At 37.6% G+C, this 26,910-nt stretch overlaps 1 protein-coding gene across 1 annotated transcript; it reads right to left on the minus strand.

Annotated features, from left to right (window-relative positions):
• Positions 1–1,912: 1,912 nt before the first annotated feature.
• On the minus strand, positions 1,913–21,884 carry LOC121368879 (voltage-dependent calcium channel subunit alpha-2/delta-3-like). The gene is made up of 8 exons (XM_041493637.1): positions 21,700–21,884; positions 20,760–20,828; positions 19,121–19,191; positions 18,071–18,149; positions 17,208–17,260; positions 11,269–11,324; positions 10,548–10,785; positions 1,913–2,089 (listed from the first exon to the last, which is right to left on the minus strand). The coding sequence occupies exons 1-8, from the start codon at positions 21,868–21,870 to the stop codon at positions 1,960–1,962; spliced, it is 867 nt and encodes a 288-aa protein (XP_041349571.1). The 5' UTR covers positions 21,871–21,884; the 3' UTR covers positions 1,913–1,959.
• Between the last annotated feature and the right edge of the window lie 5,026 nt (positions 21,885–26,910).

Below are 26,910 nucleotides of genomic sequence, written 5' to 3' on the forward strand. Positions count from 1 at the left end.
TATCTTCTATAATATGTGAGAGATGGTCATCATGTTTTGAACCCTGACACAAAAATATACAAAATATGATGACCAATTGTTGGTCTCCGTAACCGTAGCCTTATCAGTTGAACAAATAAGGTTAAAGCTGGTAGCGAATTTTTACTTATTGTGTACAAAAGGAATGCTATAACTTCAATCACAGTTAAAGCTTGTAATGAATTTTTACTTATTGTGTACAAAAGGAATGGAATGTTATAACCTCATAATCATAGTTAAAGCTGGTAATGAATTTTTACTTATTCCTTACAAAAGGAATGCTACATCCTCAATCACAGTTAAAGCTGGTAATGAAATTTTTATTTGTTTATGAAAGAAAATTAATGTTATTTTAAAAACATCTCACAGCAATGTTTACTGAAACGATGCTCAGTTGTCTACAAAACAACGACAAGAAGTATAAGAAATACTGAACTTACCTCAATTGTTGAATCAAAGCACGATATGTTCTTTGGTAAATGGGAAAGTTTGGAATTGCGCTGACATTTTTCTGTTTCATTATGTATCAATGTTAAGGATTGTAAGTGAACAGACTGTTAAAACCATCCTGTATTTACTCAGTTAAAAACTTGGTGGTTTTGTAGTTAAACCATGAAGAAAAAGGTTGACGGTTATTTTGTTTAACAACACCACTAGAGTACATTGATTAAACATTATGTAATTCTGATACATGGAGGAAAGCCACTAGACTCTTCCATCAGCAGCAAAGACTGTAGCATTGGTGTATGTTTCCTCTGAAGACCATGTGTCAGAATTATCAAACGTTTGGTAGCCAATGGTTAATTAAAGGGACACACCCTAGTTTTTAAACACTACAACACATTTTTCACTATTAAAGCTGTTTTTAATAATTTAAATTAGGAGTACTTACTTACTTATTTTATTATTTAGAATATTAATATTCGTACCTGAAGTGGTTCTGGTCATGCAGGTTTTTGTAATAGTCCAAAATGCTTTTTCTTAATTCTAAAAATGCACGTTCGTCTGAAAAATAATGTTTATCGAGACAGGCTCTAGTCTATTTTAGACAATATTTTCAGGTTTAAACATAAAAAACTTCAGCTTTTCTCCGTTATAACCGTATCCAAATGTTAGGCAGGTGTGTAGATTAACTGTTCATTTTCACAGGCTGAAACTAGGGTCTGTGCCTTTAATCAATGTGTCGTTAAATAAAGAAAGAAAGAAAGGAATGTTTTATTTAATAGCACACTCAACACACTTTATTTATGGTTATATGGCCTCAGGCATATGGTTAAGGACAACACAGATTTTGAGAGGAAACCCGCTGTCGCCACTACATAGGGCTACTCTTTCCGAATAGCAGCAAGGGATCTTTTATTTGCGCTTCCCACAGGCAGGATAGCACAAACCATGGCCTTTGTTGAACCAGTTATAGATCACTGGTCGGTGCAAGTGGTTTACACCTACCCATTGAGCCTTGCAGAGCACTCACTCAGGATTTGGAGTCGGTATCTGGTTTAAAAATTCCATGCCTCGACTGGGATCCGAACCCAGTACCTACCAGCCTGTAGACCGATGGCCTAACCATGACGCCACCAAGGCCGGTGTGCCTTTAATCAATGTGTCGTTAAATAAACTTTAACTTTACCGTATAGATCTGCATAAACAAAGATAATTCATTACTGGTCCTGGTTTTTTCTTGGCAGGAGTCGGGGTGGGGTGGGTTGCACCAGTAACACATCTAACAATAGTAAAAATTATCAATCAATTTTAATCAATTGCAAAACAGCAAAAACTCATGAACTAGTTTGAAACAAAAACAGTTTGCAAAATATGTAATGTACAAAATGTGAATGATTTTTGTTTTCACTGCCTCTGTGTTTCTGGTTTTTGACAAGAATAAACACCAAAATATGGTTTTAAATGGTTTTTGACAAGAATAAACACCAAAATATGGTTTTAAAACAAAAGGATATAGATGATCTTTTCTGGCACGAGGGAGAACTCTTCATTGTACCCACAGCTGCAGTTTGTCGCTGCCACAACAAGGATCAGATTGGTATCTTGCAGCCAGCGAACCACGTACGTCCTGTGACAAATATGTATAGAAACCAGACATCATTAGAATATACTGTACAGGTATGTATAGAAAGCAGACATCACTAGAATATACTGTACAGGTATGTATAGAAAGCAGACATCATTAGAATATACTGTACAGGTATGTATAGAAAGCAGACATCACTAGAATATACTGTACAGGTATGTATAGAAAGCAGACATCACTAGAATATACTGTACATGTATACACATGTAGAAAGCAGACATCATTAGAATATACTGTACAGGTATGCATAGAAACCAGACATCACTAGAATATACTGTACAGGTATGTATGGAAAGCAGACATCATTAGAATATACTGTACAGGTATGTATAGAAAGCAGACATCACTAGAATATACTGTACAGGTATGTATAGAAAGCAGACATCACTAGAATATACTGTACAGGTATGTATAGAAAGCAGACATCACTAGAATATACTGTACAGGTATGTATAGAAAGCAGACATCACTAGAATATACTGTACAGGTATGTATAGAAACCAGACATCATTAGAATATACAGTACAGATGTGTATAGAAACCAGACATCACTAGAATATACTGTACAGGTGTGTATAGAAACCAGATATCATTAGAATATACTGTACAGGTATGTATAGAAAGCAGACATCACTAGAATATACTGTACATGTATACACATGTAGAAAGCAGACATCATTAGAATATACTGTACAGGTATGCATAGAAACCAGACATCATTAGAATATAATGTACAGGTGTGCATAGAAACCAACATCATTAGAATATACTGTACAGGTGTGTATAGAAACCAGACATCATTAGAATATAATGTACAGATGTGTATAGAAACCAGACATCACTAGAATATACTGTACAGGTATGTATAGAAACCAGACATCACTAGAATATACTGTACAGGTATGTATAGAAACCAGACATCACTAGAATATACTGTACAGGTATGTATAGAAACCAGACATCACTAGAATATACTGTACAGGTATGTATAGAAAGCAGACATCACTAGAATATACTGTACAGGTGTGTATAGAAACCAGATATCATTAGAATATAATGTACAGGTATGCATAGAAACCAGACATCACTAGAATATACTGTACAGGTGTGTATAGAAACCAGACATCATTAGAATATAGATTTTAATGTTTAGATTATCCCTTTACGTACAACTGAAGTGTTTCTGGGCAACCTGGTGTTTCTAATACAAAGAAATACATTTTTCATATTGTAAAAAATGCACATACATGTACATGTATGTCTCATAAGTAATGGCTATGGGGACGAGCTCCAGTATATTTTAAAGGGTATTTCCCTGTTTCAACGTCACAGACTATTGTTTCAATCTATGCAAGTCTATTATAACTTTATCCAAATGTGTTACAGATTTGCAGATTAACCAAACTTTTTGTCCATTTTTACGAGCTGAAACTAGGTTCTGCAACTTTAAAAGAGAGAACAAAAAATCATCTGCATGTAATTACCAAACTTTTGTTGTCTTGCTTTCACTTTTGACAAAGAAATAGGTCTTTGATTTACTTTACATAGATGACGGGTTTTTTTAGTACAATAGTACCTACTATAAAGGACACAAATCAAACCAGCCTGGGTTATACCATCAGACTTAAGGCTGGTGGGTACTGGGTTTACATCACAATACCAGCTCCCAACCAATTTTAAGGACTCAATGGGTAAGGCCACTACACCGACTTCTCTCTTGCTATAACCACTAACAACTAACCCTGTCCTGGACAAACAGTCCAGATAGCTGAGGTGTGTGCCCAGGACAGCATGCTTGAACCGTAATTGGATACAGGCATGAAAATAAGATAAAATTAATGAAATGTCTTTCAAGCACATTTACAGTACATGAATAAATGTATCTATTTTACCTCGTTGGATTTACATCTAGCAGTGAATGGTATACAAGAAATGCTGATTCTGGCAAACATGCTGACAAATCCAGGCATATAACCAGTTATAGACTTCAAATACAAAAATTAACCCCTTTCAAAATTCCTCGGATGCTCATGACAGATATTGACCAACCAGAATCTTCAAAACTGCCAATTTTTATGAAAAATATTTTTAAAGCATATGTCCTCTTGTTGGCCATACTGAAAAATATCTATATACCATATGTTGCTCAACAGGGGGGCTTAATTCACAGAGCTCTCTTAGGCTCTCTTTGACAACAAAGCATCTTTTCTTTGCAAGTCTTTTAGCATTGCACTGCGAGATCGCAAAGTTGCAAGAGTTTAGTCAATTAGGCCCCAGATGTACTAAATTTCTAATCATGAAAATTTTTCAGTTTCATGAAACAATTCTATCTGGTAGACTATACAAAAACTTTCATATATATATTTGATACTAGCACCATTAAGCTCAGTGTAATGAAAGAATGATTCATTCAAATTTGCAGGCAAGACAAAAACAAGGACAAATATATTATTATAGCTATACATGTAGTGTGAAAACATACATTATGCATTCAACAACTTTTAAAGTCTCATGCTAAAATAAATTTTGTACCACATGACTCATGTTATAAGCTTACTTGTTTCACAATACATGCTTATAACATGTATAGTCTATATCCCATGCCAAAATAAATAAACTCATTGTGATACATAAACACGCATATATATAAACGGCTATAAAAACATGTTCCTATTTCTGACTTGCAAAACAGAACATTTCTGATAATGATAATTATAGATGAAGTTAAAGACTGCAATTTAGCAGGATTTTGGAATCCCAAAATATCACTATTATATCATTTTTAATGATTCAAGCAGAATTCCAAAAATAGATCCCCAAATTTAATCGCTACTGTATATTATGTTGGTCACATTTCATCAGAGCCACTTGACTCTGGTTAAGACTCCACTGTGTTTAAGTGGTAAACATGCTCCATAAGTATGAATTCTAATGTGCTTTAACCTTCTAACTACTGCAAGCGAGATATCTCGCCCGACGTCACGCCAATCAACCTACTGTACACTGTATACAGTGTATTTCCCAATTCATATTTTCCGTGGCACATCACGGTCATTTTCCCAGATCGATAGCTGATTGTGACAGCTATTTTGATAATAAATTTGATCGTTTTACCAACAACGAAAATCACAAAATATTAGGATATGAATCATAGTTCTTTTTGTTTTTTTAAATATTCTGGTCAGAAAGCCACTGTTATTGGGATAATTATGGATATAAATACTGGACAGCTGGCCACAAATGCCCATATGGAAACTCAACTTTTTGTTTTTTTTTGCCTAATTTTAATCAACATTAACTGATATCATAATAATATATCATTAACTAATATCATAAAAAATTAGAAAAATACATGAAAATAATACTTACTGATTCAAATATGAACTTTTATCTTATGTATTTATAAAAGTGAACATATGTGAGTAAAACTTATAAACTTGTATCCACTCAAAATGTCTTTTGTCAAAAATTAATCCAGTAGTCAGGTTAAGCAGTTTTGATTAATAAACTAATATAGGAGTGACAGTCCTCTTTTTGGCAGTGCAAGAGGGATGAATTCTCTAGGAGTGGCTGCCCTCCTATAGATGAGGCACTAGATAGAGATTCATGGAATCAACCACTATTTTGCCAAATCTCATTCAACTCTGCTTTGTGCAGAGATACAGCCCTGATCATGTATTATGGTTTTGTTGTTCAGATTTTAATACTATCATCATTGGCTGTTTAGTTTACAATACTTAATTAATACAGTACAAACTGACCTCTATTAAGCAATCATTTGCCTTAAAATGACATCTTTTAATGCTCTCTTTGGTGGCAGCTTAACACATTTGATTATATTGTGTTTTTTCATTCTTTAACATTTCAAGTACTTAATCTTGAAAGATATATACTGCAATATTTTATGCAATATTGTGTTAATTATTTTTTAGGTGAAAAACAGTTTACAGTTTGGTATACAGCATTTTTTAATCATCAAGACCAAAGTAAATAAAAAATATATATATATATCAGACAGTGTGACAGTGTGACACACACTGTACTTCAAAATGCAATAATAACCATTTTTCTGATTTTGCCCAGATTTCTCTAGTATTGTTGTCATGTACAACTTAAAAACAAAAAATATTGATAATTTAAAACTTTATAACATTTATAAAATGATTGTGTGTACATTGTAAAATAAATAAATATATTTTGTGTGTGCAATGTAAGAAAACAAAATGTAAAATTACAAAGTATAGTTGTATATAATGAAAAGGAAATGAGCAGTCATTCAGCTGAAAATGCACCAATGGTGCTATAGAAATAATGTTTTGGTCTTATGCTTATTTAAGAAAGAGTCTCTGGGCTTAAAGCTCACAAGTCCAGACACAGTTAAATAAGTAGTCACCTTTGCGTCTAAGTCCAGACACAGTTAAATAAGTAGTCACCTTTGCGTCTAAGTCCAGACACAGTTAAATAAGTAGTCACCTTTGCGTCTAAGTCCCTATTTTAACTATCAGCAGAAGTTTAGATCCTAAATTTTAGTTCAATTATAAGTTTGAAATCCAGACTTTTTAGTCGACGTTTAGCTTCATAGTTCAAGTTAAAAACAGATTTCAACTTTGAGCCCAAGTCTTGACTTTGTTTGAGTCCAGTTCCAGACACTCAAGTCTGATTCCATGTCCAGACACTGAAATCTGAGTCTTTGTGCAGACACTCAAGTCTGAGTCCACGTCCAGACACAAGTTTGAGTCCATGTACAGATACTCAAGTTTGAATCCACATCCAGACACTCAATTTTGAGTCCACATCCAGACACTCAAGTCTGACTTCCATGGCCAGAAACTCAAAGTCTAAATCGACTTCCAAACACTCACATCCAGACAAAATTTAAGTTCATGTCTAGCACACAAATGTGTGTCCATGACCAGAAACTCAATTATGAATAATTGTCCAGAATCTTAAGTTTGAGCCTAAGTCCAGACACAAAACAAGTCCAATAAGCATAGGCCAAAGTGTGTGCAAATATTTGCATGCAGTCAGTATTGGCTACTTATCTATAAAACTGACACATATTGGTCGGCACCGACTGGAATCACAGCTGTAAAAGGAGCAAGCTGATAATTTTTAAATAACCCAGTAATATTTCATATATGAGATCCAATAAAATTAACATTTCTCTCAATTGGGTTAAAGGGATTTAACAAATATATTTGTAACTAAATCAGATTACTGTATAATATTCACCTGTGGCTTATTATGAAACCCTGGGTTTTGGGAATTTAAATAGGCAATCTGAAAATTTAATAGTCCTCATGCATGAATGCATCTAAATGCACTAGCTTATATATACACACACTCGTAAGTACACAAATACACAACACCTGCACTCACACATGTATGCAGGCATACACACATGCAGAGACAGACTACTATTATGTGTAATAACAGAAATAGTTTCTACTGTACATTCATTATCTTTCTTCCTAATGTTTTCTTTTTAAATGAAGCAGTGAAATGGTTTATTTCTATAGCAACTTAAACATCTAGCAATTAATGGATTTTTAAAAAATCAACACAAATAACTTTGCACTAATTGACAATAATATATATATAACAAATGTGTCATATTGTTTCATATAGCAAAACTAGTAACTATTTTCTGAATGTAGTTTTGCTTACAGATGTTTCCGAATTAATCTTTGTATTTTCCAGGTACCACTATTATTATTATTATTATTATTAATACCATACAATGTAAGAAGTTATGAAATAAAAATCTTGCTTTCGTCCATTGAAAAGTCAGTTGACTTTGTGATTCAGTTATACAAACAACACTGGCAGTGCTGTTTTGTGAACGTGGTGATGACAAATAAAATGACTATTTCCCAGAGCTTCTAGATTATGGTAGTCTCACTCCTGTGGCTATTGATATTCAATGTTGGGCTAGTAAATAACTAATATTGCCAAGCACGAGGGCTAATGAAAAAAAAGAAGTTAACTGTTGCAGTTAAGTTTATTTTGTAAATATGAATATCCTTCCCCCACCTAAACCCCCAATGTTAGTGTTTTTAACCTCTATCTCCCTCTTTAGGTGAAATATCTTATTAGTACAATTATCTAGTAAAATTGTATTAATTTAAAGTAAAGTAGGGCTAGTGAATTTTTTAAATCACTGATCCCATGGCTAGTTGATTTTATAAAAATGATAGAACCCTGCTTTCCTAAGTCCTAACATTTGCCTTTCAACATACCACTGTGGATGTGTAGTGCTAAACAGTGCAGTGTTTTATTCTTTAATTATTATTATCCTCAAATCATTGTTAAACATTAAGGGCCAAATTTATGAAGACAGTTTTTTCTTAAATGCAAGTGTTTAAGCATAGTAAATGTATGTAGTTACACATAGGCCTTGTAAATTTGACCCAAAGTATTTAACTTAACAGAATACAACATTAGAGCTTGAATCCAAGAATTTGTGACCCATGGGAATTTTTTTTTTTTATTGCTGTGGGTGACATGCAGATTCTTAAATTCGGCCCACCAATGGCAAATTTGAGGCTAGCTATGGCAATTTGTTTTAAAGAATTACTTTTGCAGCAAATAAACATGATTGAAAGGTTATTTTGCTGTATGTAGACCTATTTCAAATGTACAAATGTTAAATACATGTACAAGCATATAATGTACACCACATATACATTTTGTTGTCATTGAGGAGCTTTACCAATGGCAATACATCTTATTCAGTCATCGGTGATGCTTCCGACCTATCATAATTGATCTCTTAATGACAGTAATTGCATCGATGTCGTCATTGAATTCAAGCCCTGTTTTAAGTAGTTTTAACAGTGACAATGTAGCAAATTGCTGCAATATCCTAGTGCTATGCTCCATTGCCATGAAAAACAGAATCACATGGCCAAACTGCACGTGCCTTATTTTGCATGTTAGTCATTGGTCCTCATACTCAAACACGACTCCTGAAAGTTCTTTTATTATGAAAACATGAAACTGTTCACACTTCTTTATTCTGAATGTGTACTGTTGTGTTACATTAAGACACTTGTTGACGTTTGCCTTGCATTCTGACCGTAATGCCGTCAACAAATCTTCATTGATCTATAGACAAAACGGCCTTGCCCTCTAACTTGCCAAATTTGAGGCATGAAGCATGCAAACATTTAACATTTAAACAATATTTTGAATTATAGTCAACTAAAAATGCAGCAGCTTAATTATTCAAGCAAACATTGAAACAATAGTGGTATATTGCTCCATGCAAAATGCATTCTTAGTGCACATATAGCCTAATTTAAATACTTTAAATATGTTTACAACATTGTTTTGTTCTCAGTTTAACTACCAGTAAAAACATTTACAGAATTATTAAGCAACAACCATCAGATACAAACATGCTACAAGCTACGCAATGCCATAAGTACACATCAACCATTTTCTAAACTGATCTTCGACATGAATATATATAATAAACATACTGCACAGACAAAAAAGTACCAGTTAAGACCATTTAATTTAATAAGACATCCTTAACCTAAACATTTATTTACAATATATAATATAGCTTAATTTGCTTTTATGTGGAAACAGGACTAGAAATAAATAAGTAAAAAATATTTTTATAAGTTTACAACAAACAATGCATTTTCTAATGTTCAACATGATTTTAATGATTTATGATCTTATCTTTTAACAGTAAAGCTATAATAAATTAAATACTACATTTTCATAAAAAAAAACTAAATTTCAAAATGTAGTCATGGCATTGAAAATATCACACACCAAGCATCATATCATTATGTATAAAGTAAAAAGGTAAATTTTTGTGTCCAATTAAACAAATTGGGGGTGGGGGGGGGCTCTATCACTGGGGCAGGTTGGGCTTAAGATCTAGGATTTATTTTATTATAGTCTAATGAGGCAGGATTAACTTGAGATGACTGGGCTGATGTTTGATGCATTGTAGAACTGATGCTACTCAGTGGATCTTTGGATTTTTTCCACATCCCAACCAGTACCTCACAACTAGTTTTGGCCCTAACGGTGTATTACACAATAACTACATGTATATGTACATGCACCTACCAATATTCTTTTTTTTTAAAGAGTAAAATAAATACAAACATAATATTGGAATGAATTAATAACTTTTCAGTGGTCTTTTTGATGTGTTCATTACTTGTCAATAGTGGTGCATAATTACATTCTCAGATTGTTTATTCAGATTTTGTTTATATGATATTCTTAATTGATTTCATCAAATGATACAGCTTTCCACAAACTATGTGAAACAAATTCTTTCTTACAAAATTTGCAACGATATATATGTAAATGGTACAAATGAAAAAACAAAACAAAATAACCAATACAAATACTGGACACAAATTAATACAGGGAGATAATTCTAAGTATAAAGGGAGATAATGCTACTTACCCTGGTGTGTAGCTTCTGCAGTTTCCACACCCAGTAATTGTGTCTACAATAGTGTTCTTTTTTCTCAGAGTTGTCATGTTAAAGTTATAGAGTTTCACTTCTTTATCACAACCTTCATAATACATGATTTTGTCTTCCATCGGACCAAGGCCAATCTCTGGGTCAGCACTGACGGTAAATCGGTGATAAAACTTGACAATATTTTTCTCAACAAAACCATCATAATCAGACTCTTCAGCTGTAAACAAATAAACAAAGAAAATACATATGGTTAACTACCACCATTAAGCACATCTTAGATTATATTTTTTCTATCTTACTATATAATCAATAGTCTCAATACATAACACGAGTACAGCTAAAGCAATATATGTCCCCTACCGAGCCCAACAAATTTCTGTATCTCTTAAATTCAAGGGCAATAACTCTGTCAAAAATGGGTAAATCGCCATGAAAGTCTAACTTGATCTGTAGCTGTACATGATAAAGCAATACACAAAATTATATGTGGGAAAGATGGATGGACAGACTGATAGACAGACAGGACAGAGATGAAACCTATAGTTCCCTCCGGTTGGACTAATAACAGACTTAAGCATTGTTCTTTTTATTCATAAAAAAAGGTTGACATGGTGACAATATATTCTACTAAAAACAAACAACCAAAAATGTATTATTCTGATACACCGGATTAAAAAATTGACTATTATAACAGTCTCACCTTTTGCATGGAAACTGTTACTAATCCAACTATAGAAGTTCCATTCTGATAACAATCTGAAATAAACAAACACATACAACATAATGTCCTGTATGATTTTGATTGAATTACACCTTTCACGATTTGCATAGAATTTTGATAATTACCTTTTTCTACTTTGAGACATAAATACCCTGCATACAAGTTATTAACAGCAATAGTGAAACACACTGAAATTGATTATACATATGATATTATGAAAAAGTTGTTCTATCAAACACAATAATATTAATTCTATTTATATCATATTTTTTCCAAATTGTAGAATCTCATTTTACCAAGTTTTATATTTAAACTGAAGTGTACAGTTTCAAAATGTTAACACAGGGCTGTTCCAAATTGATGACATTGTGTATACACACCACCCACAAAACACAAGTTTGTTTTTAACACGTCTACATAGACACACACCCACATAGCATAAAATAGTAATTGTAGTGCCTCCCAGATCCATCCTGCATATAGTCAATTCTGCATAGGAATGCTATCTAAAGTAGTGGACACAAGCTCTAGTGGTTGGCGCCAAGCACTAGTGGGGGGACACAAGCTCTAGTGGTGGGCATTAAGCTCTAGTGGTGGGCATTAAGCTCTAGTGGTGGGCACCGAGCTCTAGTGGTGGGCACCGAGCTCTAGTGGTGGGCATTAAGCTCTAGTGGTGGACACAAGCTATAGTGGTGGGCATTAAGCTCTAGTGGTGGGCATTAAGCTCTAGTGGTGGGCACCGAGCTCTAGTGGTGGGCATTAAGCTCTAGTGGTGGGCATTAAGCTCTAGTGGTGGACACAAGCTATAGTGGTGGGTATTAAGCTCTAGTGGTGGGCATTAAGCTCTAGTGGTGGGCATTAACTTCTAGTGGTGGGCACCGAGCTTTAGTGGTGGGCACCGAGCTCTAGTGGTGGGCATTAAGCTCTAGTGGTGGGCATTAAGCTCTAGTGGTGGACACAAGCTCTAGTGGTGGGCATTAAGCTCTAGTTGTGGACACAAGCTATAGTGGTGGGCACAAGCTCTAGTGGTGGGCACAAGCTCTAGTGGTGGACACAAGCTATAGTGGTGGACACAAGCTCTAGTGGTGGGCACAAGCTATAGTGGTGGGCACAAGCTACAGTGGTGGGCACAAGCTATAGTGGTGGGCATTAAGCTCTAGTGGTGGACACAAGCTATAGTGGTGGGCACAAGCTATAGTGGTGGGCATTAAGCTCTAGTGGTGGGCACAAGCTATAGTGGTGGACACAAGCTATAGTGGTGGGCATTAAGCTCTAGTGGTGGACACAAGCTATAGTGGTGGGCACAAGCTATAGTGGTGGGCATTAAGCTCTAGTGGTGGGCACAAGCTATAGTGGTGGGCATTAAGCTCTAGTGGTGGATACAAGCTATAGTGGTGGACACAAGCTCTAGTGGTGGGCATTAAGCTATAGTGGTGGATACAAGCTCTAGTGGTGGACACAAGCTATAGTGGTGGACACAAGCTCTAGTGGTGGGCACAAGCTATAGTGGTGGGCACAAGCTATAGTGGTGGGCATTAAGCTCTAGTGGTGGGCATTAAGCTCTAGTGGTGGGCACAAGCTCTAGTGGTGGGCACCAAGCTCTAGTGGGGGACACAAGCTCTAGTGGTGGGCACAAGCTCTAGTGGTGGACACAAGCTATAGTGGTGGGCACAAGCTCTAGTGGTGGCCATTAAGCTCTAGTGGTGGGCATTAAGCTCTAGTGGTGGGCATTAAGCTCTTGTGGTGGGCATTAAGCTCTAGTGGTGGGCACAAGCTCTAGTGGTGGGCACCAAGCTCTAGTGGGGGACACCAAGCTCTAGTGGGGGACACCAAGCTCTAGTGGTGGACACAAGCTATAGTGGTGGGCACAAGCTCTAGTGGTGGGCATTAAGCTCTAGTGGTGGGCATTAAGCTCTAGTGGTGGGCATTAAGCTCTTGTGGTGGGCATTAAGCTCTAGTGGTGGGCACAAGCTCTAGTGGTGGACACAAGCTATAGTGGTGGGCACCAAGCTCTAGTGGGGGACACCAAGCTCTAGTGGGGGACACCAAGCTCTAGTGGGGGACACAAGCTCTAGTGGTGGGCACAAGCTCTAGTGGTGGACACAAGCTATAGTGGTGGGCACAAGCTCTAGTGGTGGGCATTAAGCTCTAGTGGTGGGCATTAAGCTCTAGTGGTGGACACAAGCTCTAGTGGTGGGCACAAAGCTCTAGTGGTGGGCACAAGCTCTAGTGGTGGGCATTAAGCTCCAGTGGGGGGCACAAGCTCTAGTGGTGGGCACAAGCTGTAGTGGGGGACACCAAGCTCTAGTGGGGGACACAAGCTCTAGTGGGGGACACAAGCTATAGTGGTGGGCATTAAGCTCTAGTGGTGGGCACCAAGCTCTAGTGGGGGACACAAGCTCTAGTGGTGGGCACCAAGCTCTAGTGGGGGACACAAGCTCTAGTGGTGGGCACCAAGCTCTAGTGGTGGGCACCAAGCTCTAGTGGGGGACACAAGCGCTAGTGGTGGGCACCAAGCTCTAGTGGGGGATACAAGCTCTAGTGGTGGACACCAAGCTGTAGTGGGGGATACAAGCTCTAGTGGGGGATACAAGCTCTAGTGGGGGATACAAGCTCTAGTGGTGGGCACCAAGCTCTAGTGGGGGACATAAGCTCTAGTGGGGGATACAAGCTCTAGTGGTGGGCACCAAGCTGTAGTGGCGGATACAAGCTCTAGTGGGGGATACAAGCTCTAGTGGTGGACACCAAGCTCTAGTGGTAGACACAAGCTCTAGTGAGGAACACCTCTAATGGGGAACACAATCTCTGGGAGGTGGGGGGGCACAAGCCAGATGTTTGTCTTTATTTATTTAGGACCGGCCTCGGTGGCGTCGTGGTTAGGCCATCGGTCTGGTAGGTACTGGGTAGGTACTGGGTTCAGATCCCAGTCGAGGCATGGGATTTTTAATCCAGATACCAACTCCAAACCCTGAGTGAGTGATCCGCAAGGCTCAATGGGTAGGTGTAAACCACTTGCACCGACCAGTGATCCATAACTGGTTCAACAAAGGCTATGGTTTGTGCTATCCTGCCTGTGGGAAGTGCAAATAAAAGATCCCTTGCTGCCTGTCATAAAAGAAAAAACAGTGTCAGAATGACCATATGTTTCACATCCAATAGCCGATGATAAGATTAAAAATCAATGTGCTCTTTACTTTTATTTATATAGGGTGGAAAATAAAAACTTCAGAAAAGTGACCAGAGCACTAATCATCCCCTCTCCTAGTTCCTATGGGTGCCCCATCATCCCCCTCCATTTCTATGGGTGCCCCATCATCCCCCTCCATTTCTATGGGTGCCCCATCATCCCCCTCCATTTCTATGGGTCCCCATCACCCCCCCCCCTTCCAGTTCCTATGGGTACCCCATCATCCCTCTCCAGTTTCTATGGGTACCCCATCATCCCTCTCCAGTTTCTATGGGTACCCCATCATCCCCCTCCAGTTCCTATGGGCATCCTATCATCCCCCCTCCAGTTCTTATGGGTGCCTCATCATCCCCCCTCCAGTTCCTATAGGCACCCTATCATCCCCCCTCCACTTCCTATAATTGACCTATCATCTCTTATCCAGTTCCTATAGGCACCCTATCATCTCTCATCCAGTTCCTATGGGCGCCCTATCATCCCCACTCCGGTTCCTATAGGCACCCTATCATCTCTCATCCAGTTCCTATGGGCGCCCTATCATCTCTCATCCAGTTCCTATGGGTGCCCTATCATCTCTCATCCAGTTCCTATAGGCACCCTATCATCTCTCATCCAGTTCCTATGGGTGCCCTATCATCTCTCATCCAGTTCCTATAGGCACCCTATCATGCCCCCTCCACTTCCTATAATTGACCTATCATCTCTCATCCAGTTCCTATAGGCACCCTATCATCTCTCATCCAGTTCCTATGGGCGCCCTATCATCTCTCATCCAGTTCCTATAGGCACCCTATCATCCCCCCTCCACTTCCTATAATTGCCCTATTATCTCTCATCCAGTTCCTATGGGTGCCCTATCATCTCTCATCCAGTTCCAATGAGTGCCCTATCATCCCCACTCCAGTTCCTATGGGTGCCCTATCATCTCTCATCCAGTTCCAATGAGCGCCCTATCATCCCCACTCCAGTTCCTATGGGTGCCCTATCATCTCTCATTCAGTTCCAATGAGTGCCCTATCATTCCCACTCCAATTCCTATGGGTGCCCTATCATCTCTCATCCAGTTCCTATGAGCGCCCTATCATCCCCACTCCAGTTCCTATGGGCGCCCTATCATCTCTCATCCAGTTCCTATGAGCGCCCTATCATCCCCACTCCAGTTCCTATGGGTGCCCTATCATCTCTCATCCAGTTGCTATGGGCGCTCTATCATCTCTCATCCAGTTGCTATGGGCACCCAGTCATCTCTCATCCAGTTTCTATGGGCACCCCTTATCCAGTTGCTATGGGCACCCCATCATTTCTCATCCAGTTTCTATGGGCACCCCATCATCCCCACTCCAGTTCCTATGGGCACCCCATCATCCCCCTCCATTTCTATGGGTGCCCCATCATCCCCCCTCCATTTCTATGGGTCCCCATCACCCCCCCCCCTCCAGTTCCTATGGGTACCCCATCATCCCTCTCCAGTTTCTATGGGTACCCCATCATCCCTCTCCAGTTTCTATGGGTACCCCATCATCCCCCTCCAGTTCCTATGGGCATCCTATCATCCCCCCTCCAGTTCTTATGGGTGCCTCATCATCCCCCCTCCAGTTCCTATAGGCACCCTATCATCCCCCCTCCACTTCCTATAATTGACCTATCATCTCTTATCCAGTTCCTATAGGCACCCTATCATCTCTCATCCAGTTCCTATGGGCGCCCTATCATCCCCACTCCGGTTCCTATAGGCACCCTATCATCTCTCATCCAGTTTCTATGGGCGCCCTATCATCTCTCATCCAGTTCCTATGGGTGCCCTATCATCTCTCATCCAGTTCCTATAGGCACCCTATCATCTCTCATCCAGTTCCTATGGGTGCCCTATCATCTCTCATCCAGTTCCTATAGGCACCCTATCATGCCCCCTCCACTTCCTATAATTGACCTATCATCTCTTATCCAGTTCCTATAGGCACCCTATCATCTCTCATCCAGTTCCTATGGGCGCCCTATCATCTCTCATCCAGTTCCTATAGGCACCCTATCATCCCCCCTCCACTTCCTATAATTGCCCTATTATCTCTCATCCAGTTCCTATGGGTGCCCTATCATCTCTCATCCAGTTCCAATGAGCGCCCTATCATCCCCACTCCAGTTCCTATGGGTGCCCTATCATCTCTCATCCAGTTGCTATGGGCGCTCTATCATCTCTCATCCAGTTGCTATGGGCACCCAGTCATCTCTCATCCAGTTTCTATGGGCACCCCTTATCCAGTTGCTATGGGCACCCCATCATTTCTCATCCAGTTTCTATGGGCACCCCATCATCCCCACTCCAGTTCCTATGGGCACCCCATCATCCCCACTCCAGTTCCTATGTGCACCCCATCATCCCTAATCCAGTTCCTATGTGCACCCCATCATCCCCACTCCAGTTCCTATGGGTGCCCTATCATCCCCACTCCAGTTCCTATAGGCACCCCATCATCTCTACTCCAGTTCCTATGGGTACCCCATCATATCTCATCCAGTTCCTATGTGCACCCCATCATCCCCACTCCAGTTCCTATGGGCACCCCATCATCCCCACTCCAGTTCCTATGGGCACCCCATCATACCTCATCCAGTTCCTATGGGCCTAAATTGTCCTTAGTTTTTTACACTGTGAAATAATTAATCAAAACATTTCAGTAAAACAGTTACTAAACAAAGGAAATACATCAAGAAACATGCACCAAAAACTTACAGAACAGTTTTAGCAATTGACCAGGTTATCCAGCTAAATATTTGTTTTAAAGGCTGAAAAAATAAAATAAAATAAATAATAATAATTATTATTCAGTAAACAATTCTTACAGAAATATAGTACAGTATAATACAACATGGCAAAATACAACACAGCTCAGAACAAACAGTTAACATGTTTTTATCCTGCAATCACGGTTTCTATAGGCCGATAATGATGACCGATTAAAGCAAAGTCATTAACGTAAACTAGCAAGTTATCACTTTTGATACCACATGCATCGCTACATTACAAAATCACTTTTTTGACCACTATATCGTTGTACAATGTAGCTGAAATAACAGAAATAATAGGCTTTCCTCTTGTTATGGTATGCAGGATAAAGATAAGAACTAGTTAAGATGAAGAATATTGGCTTTATCCTGTTCAGGCCGAGTGGGAATCAACACTTGGCAGGCCTCACAGGATTTCCTGTTCTTACCTAATTCACAGGATAAAGTCCATATTCTACGTCATAAACTAGTTATCATGTTTTTAATACTATACAGATTGCACACATTCAAACTTCTGAATATTAAAATGGCAAATAATTTACATTTAGCAATTATGGTGTATCAAAGAATGGTGTGCGACATTTAAAAAAATTAGTGTGGATCATCAAAAGTAAATAATATAATTAATTAATACAAAATTACTTGTATTGAAGTTCTACTGATATTCATTTCAGTTAGCAAAACGAGATCTTTTATACAAATGGCCTATATTAAAATCATCTATACGTCGGTACTGCAGTATTTGTTGGAACCAGAAATGACCCAACCGGTTTCTAGAAGATGAATTACGGTCACTCTAGATATACTCACATTCATAAGGAATGAAGCTGAACTTTCCCCATCACTGGCAAGTACCTCACACACACCTTGGTTGTCGGTTACTTTGATTCTAAAATGGAACAATATTTATACATAATTAATGTGCAAGACAGAGAAAAACAGAGAGAGAATGTTTTATTTAAAGATGCACTCAACACATTTTTATTTATAGCTATAATATTATGGTATCACCATATGGTTGATTGATTTAAAACATATTTTATTGTACAAACAACGAAAGAATTGAGCACAAGTTTGACAACTTATGAGACCCTCTTCTATATACATACAATATACATGGAGACCTATATTACATAGCTGGATATTTAAACTACATTTAAAAAGTCACGGATAATCAGTGGATGGAAATATATTATATACAAAAGAATATAAAAGAAAAAAGAAGAAGAAGAAAAGAAATAGTGATGCAACAGATCACACAAATAGTACTTCATGTGCAGTCAAACACAGTTACACGAAGGGTCTGTGTTAAGGCCACATCGTTACAAAATTAGTGTTTAAAGGGCTACATTCATGTTGTAATCTTGTATGCAATATATTTTTTATTCTTTTCCCACAGGAAAAATAAAATTAAACATTATTTACCACTGGTTAAGGACCACACAAATAAATGAGAGAGGAAACCTGCTGCTGCAACTCTATGGGTTGCTGTTTTCAATAAACAAGGAATATTTTGGTATGCACCATCCCACAATCAAGGTCTTTGTTAGACCAGTTGTGGAGTACTGGCTGGAACGACAAACAGCCCAATGACACACTGACTGAGATTGATCCTCAGTTGATTGCACATCAAGACCCAATTTCACAAAACATCATAAGCCTAGTTTTGCACGTAAATGTAAACCTACGACTAAACCAGAATACTTATTACTATTATAGTTCAACAATATAGTTTGAAGAACACATATTTCATTTTATTTTGTCCATGTTCCTCTCTGTGTATGTTCACTAATACATATTAGAAACCAGTCATCACAGGTGTTCTGTTACAAACTGTAGTAATGGCTGCTGAATACTTACTCTTCATAAATATGTTGCATGATAAGCTCATTCATTAAAGATCCATCCACCAATCCAAAAAAATCACCCGTCTGAAACACAAGTAAAATGTACACAATTCACCATTTAAAGAAAGGGATTCCATTTTGTGAAAAACAATTGATATACTGATGGAAAGAAACAAGGGAACACACCAACACTCACAGAAAAGAATGGCTGCAACCAAATTCCTAATTTTTAGTGTTAGGAAGTGACTGAAATATTTTGGTCTAAGAAATGTGCCCTTATTCCTTTCTCTCAGTTTACATCAACTTGGATATTAATTTAATTCACTTTTTAAAATGTAGGCAGAATGCATGTATGATTAATTGTGAAAGGTGATATATTAACGAAACGTTAGATGGTCACTTTTGTAGGATAAAACTACTACTGTATTTGTTTGCCTATACGCCACTACTGAATTGCAAGGTGCGGTTTATAAAGTGGTGCACTTTATTTATGAATGTTACCGTAACTGCTGTGCGTATAAACCACAGTTTTTAATTAATTCTCAAAACATTAATACAGCATACCAAACAACTATTTATTAAATTAGCAATGACTGATGTATAACAATAGAATAGCTCTTTGTTGTCTAGTCAGGCCTAAAACAATACAACACTTGTGTATTGTTACACTTACAGGGGCCTAGTTTGGGATTTTCAGGTGGTAAGCAGACTTTTTCGGCCATGATATAAAATGCTATTGGCATAGAGCATACACACGTTTACATCATGTATTTTAATAAAAAAATATTTGTAATCTCAGGTGGTACGCAGCTGTGTACCTGCATATAAAGAAGGTAGGCCCTTGTCTTAGTGTCAAAAATAAACTCAACCGTGAAGTTTCTTAGTTTGATTTCTCTAACATTTAGTGTTAGTAGTGCATCAGATGTGTTTGTCTGATGTTTTAAAATGAAGTAACTCTCCTCATATTACACAAAGTAATATTGTTATAGTTTGTAGCAAACACACTTGTATGTTTGGTATTTCAGATAAAAATCCAGTGGCGGCCTAAACAATGTCACGTAGTACAATTACAATGTCATGGCCACTTACGGCTCATTGTAAAAGCTGGACCATAATCATGACATCAAAACAGTTTCTTAATCTCTTTAACACCTCTGTTTGTTACCTGTTTGTAATGTACGTATTTAATATATTAGAATTTAAGTTCAATACGAAGCTTGCGTATTAAAATCACATAATCGGAGTACCTATAATGTTTTTATTAAAAGTCGCCATTCACATTGATTTATTAATCATCAGCTATTGGATGTCAAATATTTGGTAATTTTGATGTATAGTGTCAGAAAGGAAACCCGCTACATTTTTCCATTAGTAGAAAGGGATCTTTTATATGCATCATCCCACAGACAGGATAGCACATACCACAGCCTTTGATATACCAGTCATGACTAGAACGAGAAACAGCCCAATGGGCCCAATGATGGGAATCAATCAGAAACCGATCGCAAATCAAGCAAGCACTTTACAATTGGGCTACGTATACGTCCTGCCCCAAATTGCAATCAAATTCTGATTTGGACACAGGCTGATATAAAAAGATTTCCACACACATAAGTTAGATAGTACTGATCAAATATGATTATTATGCCTACCCCATAATCTTCTACATCATTGGACGTCATTACGAAACCATTGTTGTCAATCAAGTAACAGCTCATATACTGAAAACAGAAAGCAGTCATTGATTCAAAAGTTAAATAGTCGAAGTACATTAAACATAACACAATGCATTTTACAATATCAATATAGCCACATATGATAATTATGCTAACACGAAAAGAACAATAATATGTTTAACATTTCACAAAATATATTTATCAAAGAAATGGGAATTTGTTTATACATAAAATATGCGATATTTCAAATGATTCACCTAAAATGTATATACAAATTTTACCTTTCAATATTAATTGTAAGCTAGGTGCCTTTTGTCAGTCATGTCATTATAGTATAGTGCAATGGAAAAACTTAGTAATTTCAAGATCGATAATTTCTGTTCTACCTATACTCAGATAAGTTCTCATCTCTATATTTCAACAGGTGTTTTCTGATCTCCATATTATTACAGGTAAATTCTCACCTCTGTATCATTACAGGTGTATTCACAGCACCCTGGCATGTCTTTAGGACAGTAGTTGGTGATGTACCTATACTCAGGTAAATTCTCACCTCTGTATCATTACAGGTGTATCCACAGCCCCCTGGCATGTCTTTAGGACAGTAGTTGGTGATGTACCTATACTCAGGTAAATTCTCACCTCTCTATCATTACAGGTGTATTCACAGCCCCTCGACATATCTGTAGGATAGTAGTTGGTGATGTACCTACAATGTATACTCAGGTAAATTCTCACCTCTGTATCATTACAGGTGTATCCACAGCACCCTGGCATGTCTTTAGGACAGTAGTTGGTGATGTATCTATACTCAGGTAAATTCTTACCTCTGTATCGTTACAGGTGTATTCACAGCTGCCTGGCATGTCTTTAGGACAGTAGTTAGTGATGTACCTATACTCAGGTAAATTCTCACCTCTGTATCGTTACAGGTGTATTCACAGCCCCCTGGCATGTCTTTAGGACAGTAGTTGGTGATGTTAGAAAAGAGCTCCTTAAACTTGTCAAACTTCATCTGGAATCCCACGACCGCGGCCACGGATTGTTTTCTCTTGTCGTGCTTGGCTATTACTTCTGGTGTGGACATTATTATTGTAGCCGACTCTAAATCTTCAAAGAAAGAAAAAGGAATATTTGTGTAATGACACCTCTGCTGTTTTGTGTGTAACATATCATCAGCCTTTTAGCATAATTACCTATCTCATTTTTAGGTCTTTTGAGACCAATTGAAAAAACTGATTTTTGTACAAACCAAAATTCATCCTTCAAAGATTATTTGAACAAGAACAAGAAGAACAATTTTTTTTTAAACATGCTAAAAGTATACATCAGGGTAGAACTCTTTTTTTTAAAACCTTCTAAAAATATCATTAATGTTGGTAGTGTGTGGGAATCTCATCCTGAGGATCCGTGGTTCGAATCCCTTCAGTGAAGCTTGATTATCTGTTACATGTACATTTGGAGCAACACAGAATGATTACACAATTAACAGTATTAAACAAATGAAGGCTTTATCTTGTTTAAATGAGTATATAATATTTATTTGCAAGTGAATGGGAACTCTCCCAAACCCACCCACCCCACCCCCAAACCCACCCACCCCCCAAAAAAAACCTTTATTAGAAAAAATTTAACATGTATTACAGTTTAAGGCTCACTTAGTTAAAATTATGCTATATCATGATATATTGTACTTTTACAGAAACCTCTCTTATTTTGTCACTACCAAACTGCACAAAATTCAAGGGCCATACATCTGTCAACCATAGTTAATTTCTTTTTTGTTTTGGACAGAATTATGGCCATGAAAATCAAACTGGCCACAACTCTTGTCAAAAGTGTAAAGTTTACAAAACATTCTTAGTTGGGTTTTTTAACATCATGGATGGGTCACATATTTCTGGTCACATATTTCTTGCAGCCAACTATTTGTTAGTGAAATGTTCCATGTGTTCAGTAAATCAAACATTACTCAAACATAGTGATTTGTAGATTTATTTCTTTTGTTTTCATACGATCATAGTTGTTTTCTTTTTATTTGCTATTTGGCTTGCCCAAAGTAATTATTTGATGGCCCAAGTCGAAAAACTACTGAACTTGGGCCACCATATTCTAAACCCCCTGATTCACTGATTCTTTCTGAAAGGTATTTGTTCAATAATTCATCCATCCATACATTAAGAATTAAATACAACAATCTGCCTGCCTGACAGCCAGCCAGCCTGTGTATGAGAAAGTAGTACCCACCTATAGGATTCCTCAAATGAAATGTGTAGTTGTAGCCATCCTCCCACCCATTCACTGCTCGCTGGTAATATAGGTCTAGAATCGTCCTTCTATTAATATCATAAAAACTCCTGAAAATACATAACAAGCCGTAACATTTTAATTCATGTTTCTCCATATCTGTCGAATTCATTCTTGTCTTTCTATTAAATATTTTCACTTAATTACAGGTTCACTGTGTCACATAAGCTAGTTCTCATTCTGCAAAAAAAGGCATGACTACATGTCAGAATTACCAAATGTTTGACATCCAACAGCCGATGATAAATTAATCAATGTGCTCTTGTGGTTTCGTTAAACAAAACAAAGTTAAATTTTAATTCAAAAGTTGATGTCATCTCTACCACTGCCACTGCTGCCACCATCAGAAAACTAACAATTATATCTAGCCTTTTTACTTTAAGAAGGCAAGCCAATACAAAGTTATGAATCAGGGCTCACCCTGCACATTGCCATATTAGCAAATTACTAATTTTTACACGAAATGGTTAAAAAAAAAAAGACTTTGGCTTATAAAATACTCCTTAAATTAATCACATTTTAATGATTTTTTAGGAAATACTCTACATTTCTGAAAATTGGCTCAACTAAAAACATTTCCAGTATGAGCACTGATGAATGGTAACTATAGAATATATGTTAATCTAAAGCAGTCTTTCAATCTTGGTGTAGCAATTTTCTGATTAATACCATTTACGGTGCTTATTAATGGCATTGATGCTTTGCTTCCCTGTTTTTAGCTTCATTCGGCTGCGTAAGGTAGAAAAAAGAAACTGGGACCTAATTCACAAAGGTCTCTTAGGCTCAGCTAGACAATAAAGCATCCTCTTTGTAAGTCTTTTAGCATTGCACTGCGAGATCGCAAAGTTGCGAGTGTTCATTAAATTAGGCCCCTGTTTTGTATCTTACTTACTGATCTACAATGGACTCTATTGAGACTACGTGTAAAAACCGGGTAAGGCCACTGCTGGTTCCTACAAAAATAAGCTCAATGCCGTATCTGAAAAATACAATTTAAATCAAACAATTTAATGTATGAACGTCAGTAACATTTTTTTATTACCACAAATTAATACATAAATTTGGGTATTATGAGAATGAATGGATGGATGGATGGATGGATGGATGGATGGATGGATGGATGGGTGAATGTATGAATGGACAAATAAACAAATGAACAATCAAATGGATGCATAAAAGGTTAGGAATATTTTGCTAATGAATATACAGCAAAATTTTAATTAATGGCTATTTTGTGTTCAACATTTGGTTATTTTAACACTTCATCTAGAGTGCAAAAGAGCAAAATTGCTGCTTCCATATAAGATTATTCCGACCATATAGCAGCATGGGATCTTTTATATGCATTTTTTCACAGACAGAAACACACATATGATATGGTACTTTGATATATCGGTCATGGGGCACCATTTCTGATGGAATAAAAATCAGATGGATCATCAAGGGTGATCAGTCTCACAACAAATCATCGAATAAATAAATGAGCAAACAAATAAATAAATGTTAACAAAGTAACAAAGAAGTGTTTTATTTCACTATGCATTCAACACATTGTCATAACAGTGGTATGGCGTCAGACACATGGTTAAAGACAGTGGTATGGCGTCAAACACATGGTTAAGGACAGTGGTATGGCATCAGACACATGGTTAAGGACCGTGGTATGGCGTCAGACACATGGTTAAGGACAGTGGTATGGCGTCAGACACATGGTTAAGGACAGTGGTATGGCGTCAGACACATGGTTAAGGACCGTGGTATGGCGTCAGACACATGGTTAAGGACCGTGGTATGGCATCAGACACATGGTTAAGGACAGTGGTATGGCGTCAGACACATGGTTAAGGACCGTGGTATGGCGTCAGACACATGGTTAAGGACCGTGGTATGGCGTCAGACACATGGTTAAGGACAGTGGTATGGCGTCAGACACATGGTTAAGGACAGTGGTATGGCGTCAGACACATGGTTAAGGACCGTGGTATGGCGTCAGACACATGGTTAAGGACCGTGGTATGGCATCAGACACATGGTTAAGGACAGTGGTATGGCGTCAGACACATGGTTAAGGACCACAGAGATAATTTGATAGGAGATCTGCTGCTGCCACTCCATGGACTACTCTGGTGAAATAGCAACAAGGTGTATTTTATATGCATTATCCCACAGACAGGACAGCACATACCATGGCCTTTGTTACACCAGTTGTGGAGCACTGGTCGGAAGGAAAAATAGCCCAGTGGAGATCTATCCTAAATCTAACGCACATCAGGCAAATTCTTATGTCCCGACCCTTCATTTTTAACACCACCAAAGAATGAACAAAACTACTAGCTGCTGACTGCTGACAACATGTCAATCAATCACATCAAAATGTTGATGCCCACTGAAGATTCAAGCATATTTGTCTTGCACACACCTTCAGAATTCCTCGGGAATGTGTAATAATGAGTCCAAGGCAAATGTGATGACAAATATCATGGATCCCGCCAATACAGAATGACATTATCAACAGGTAGCAATGTCTGTCTACCCTCCTAAATGACGAGTCCAATTAAGCAATGAAAAGGTCATATCAGATTACCGTCTTGGGACGTGTGCTTTCTGGCACCTTTCTACAAGTTGACTGAACTGGAAAATTATTTGTGGTAGTGTTTGAAATCAGTTGGAACTTCACCATCAAATCAACAGTTGTCAGCAATTTGCAGTGTGTCTGTATCTTCTGGGCATTTCTGGGCCCGTGCTTATAAATATACGAGAGTACAAGTGTGACCATGTGGATCCCGCCAATACTTACTCTTTATGAATATTAAACACACATCTTTCCTTGACTGTGTTATTCCAAAATTTTGTGAAGCACCTTTTAGTATATTCATTTCTGAAAAAAGAATAACAAAAAAACCTCAAACCTACAGTTGACATCTGAGCCCATGCTTACAAAACTTTTAGAGTCCAGACTCAATCTGTAATGATGTCACATGCATACAGTTCGTATGGCGTTGTCATGACATTAAAGTCTCAGACTCTATTAGTCTTGAGTCTAGACTCTAAGTGTTTTATAAGCACCAGGCCTAATCAATATATTAAATACTAAGACAGAATTGTACAAGTTGTAAAATAGAGATACAAGTACTTTGGAACAGATCATGACTGCTCAAGTTATTATTAATTTAGATACATTTATTTCAACATGAACTGGAACGTCATCAAAGGGACAAAACTCTTGTAGTTTTGGTGTCCTTTAGTCTACTAGTACTACTAGCAGTCCAGAGATTTCAAAACCAGGATATACCACAGAAGTTTATCTCATAAATTAACTTACATGAAAACCAGGAAGGAAATTTCTTCTTTGAACAAAAACATTGGACTTTGTAAATATGAAACAATAAAAACAGAACAAAAAATGGATGTTTAGCTTTGTAATCAGACCGTACTCACAATAAAATAACTGGGGTGGAAGACGTAAACATATTTTGGGCACTTTAATGTAGGTTCATCTTAAGCTAGACAAAAAAGGCAACTTTTAAATTGAAGAGTGTATATTTTTCAAGGGAAGCAACTGCCACACCCCAGATAAATCATTACTATTAGTTCTTGAGTGTAGGAAGAGCAGATATTGAGTCGGATAACAGGGAATGAAGATATTGAACTCACAAGACTGAAAACCCATGGAACTGTCTGTCCTCCCTCTGTGGACTGGTGACCAAACCCTTCCAGAGTTTCGTGTAGTTGTCCGTCACTTTGGCATCCAGCACCAAGTGACGCAGTAAATCTGGATCACCTAATAATGATAAAACACAAACAACATAATAATTATATG

The sequence above is a fragment of the Gigantopelta aegis genome, chromosome 3 (genome assembly GCF_016097555.1).
Source record: "Gigantopelta aegis isolate Gae_Host chromosome 3, Gae_host_genome, whole genome shotgun sequence".
Lineage (NCBI taxonomy): Eukaryota > Metazoa > Mollusca > Gastropoda > Neomphalida > Peltospiridae > Gigantopelta > Gigantopelta aegis.

Bases quoted from the DNA above. Each gene is read 5' to 3' on its own strand.
- LOC121368879 (XM_041493637.1), bottom strand. From the start codon at position 21,870: ATGTCCACACCAGAAGTAATAGCCAAGCACGACAAGAGAAAACAATCC. The intron at 18,150-19,120 runs GTAAGTATTCAG...GTTCCATTTTAG, and splicing joins ATGCAACATATTTATGAAGA to AATCAAAGTAACCGACAACC. The intron at 10,786-11,268 runs GTGAGACTGTTA...ATTTGTTTACAG, and splicing joins TAACAGTTTCCATGCAAAAG to CTGAAGAGTCTGATTATGAT.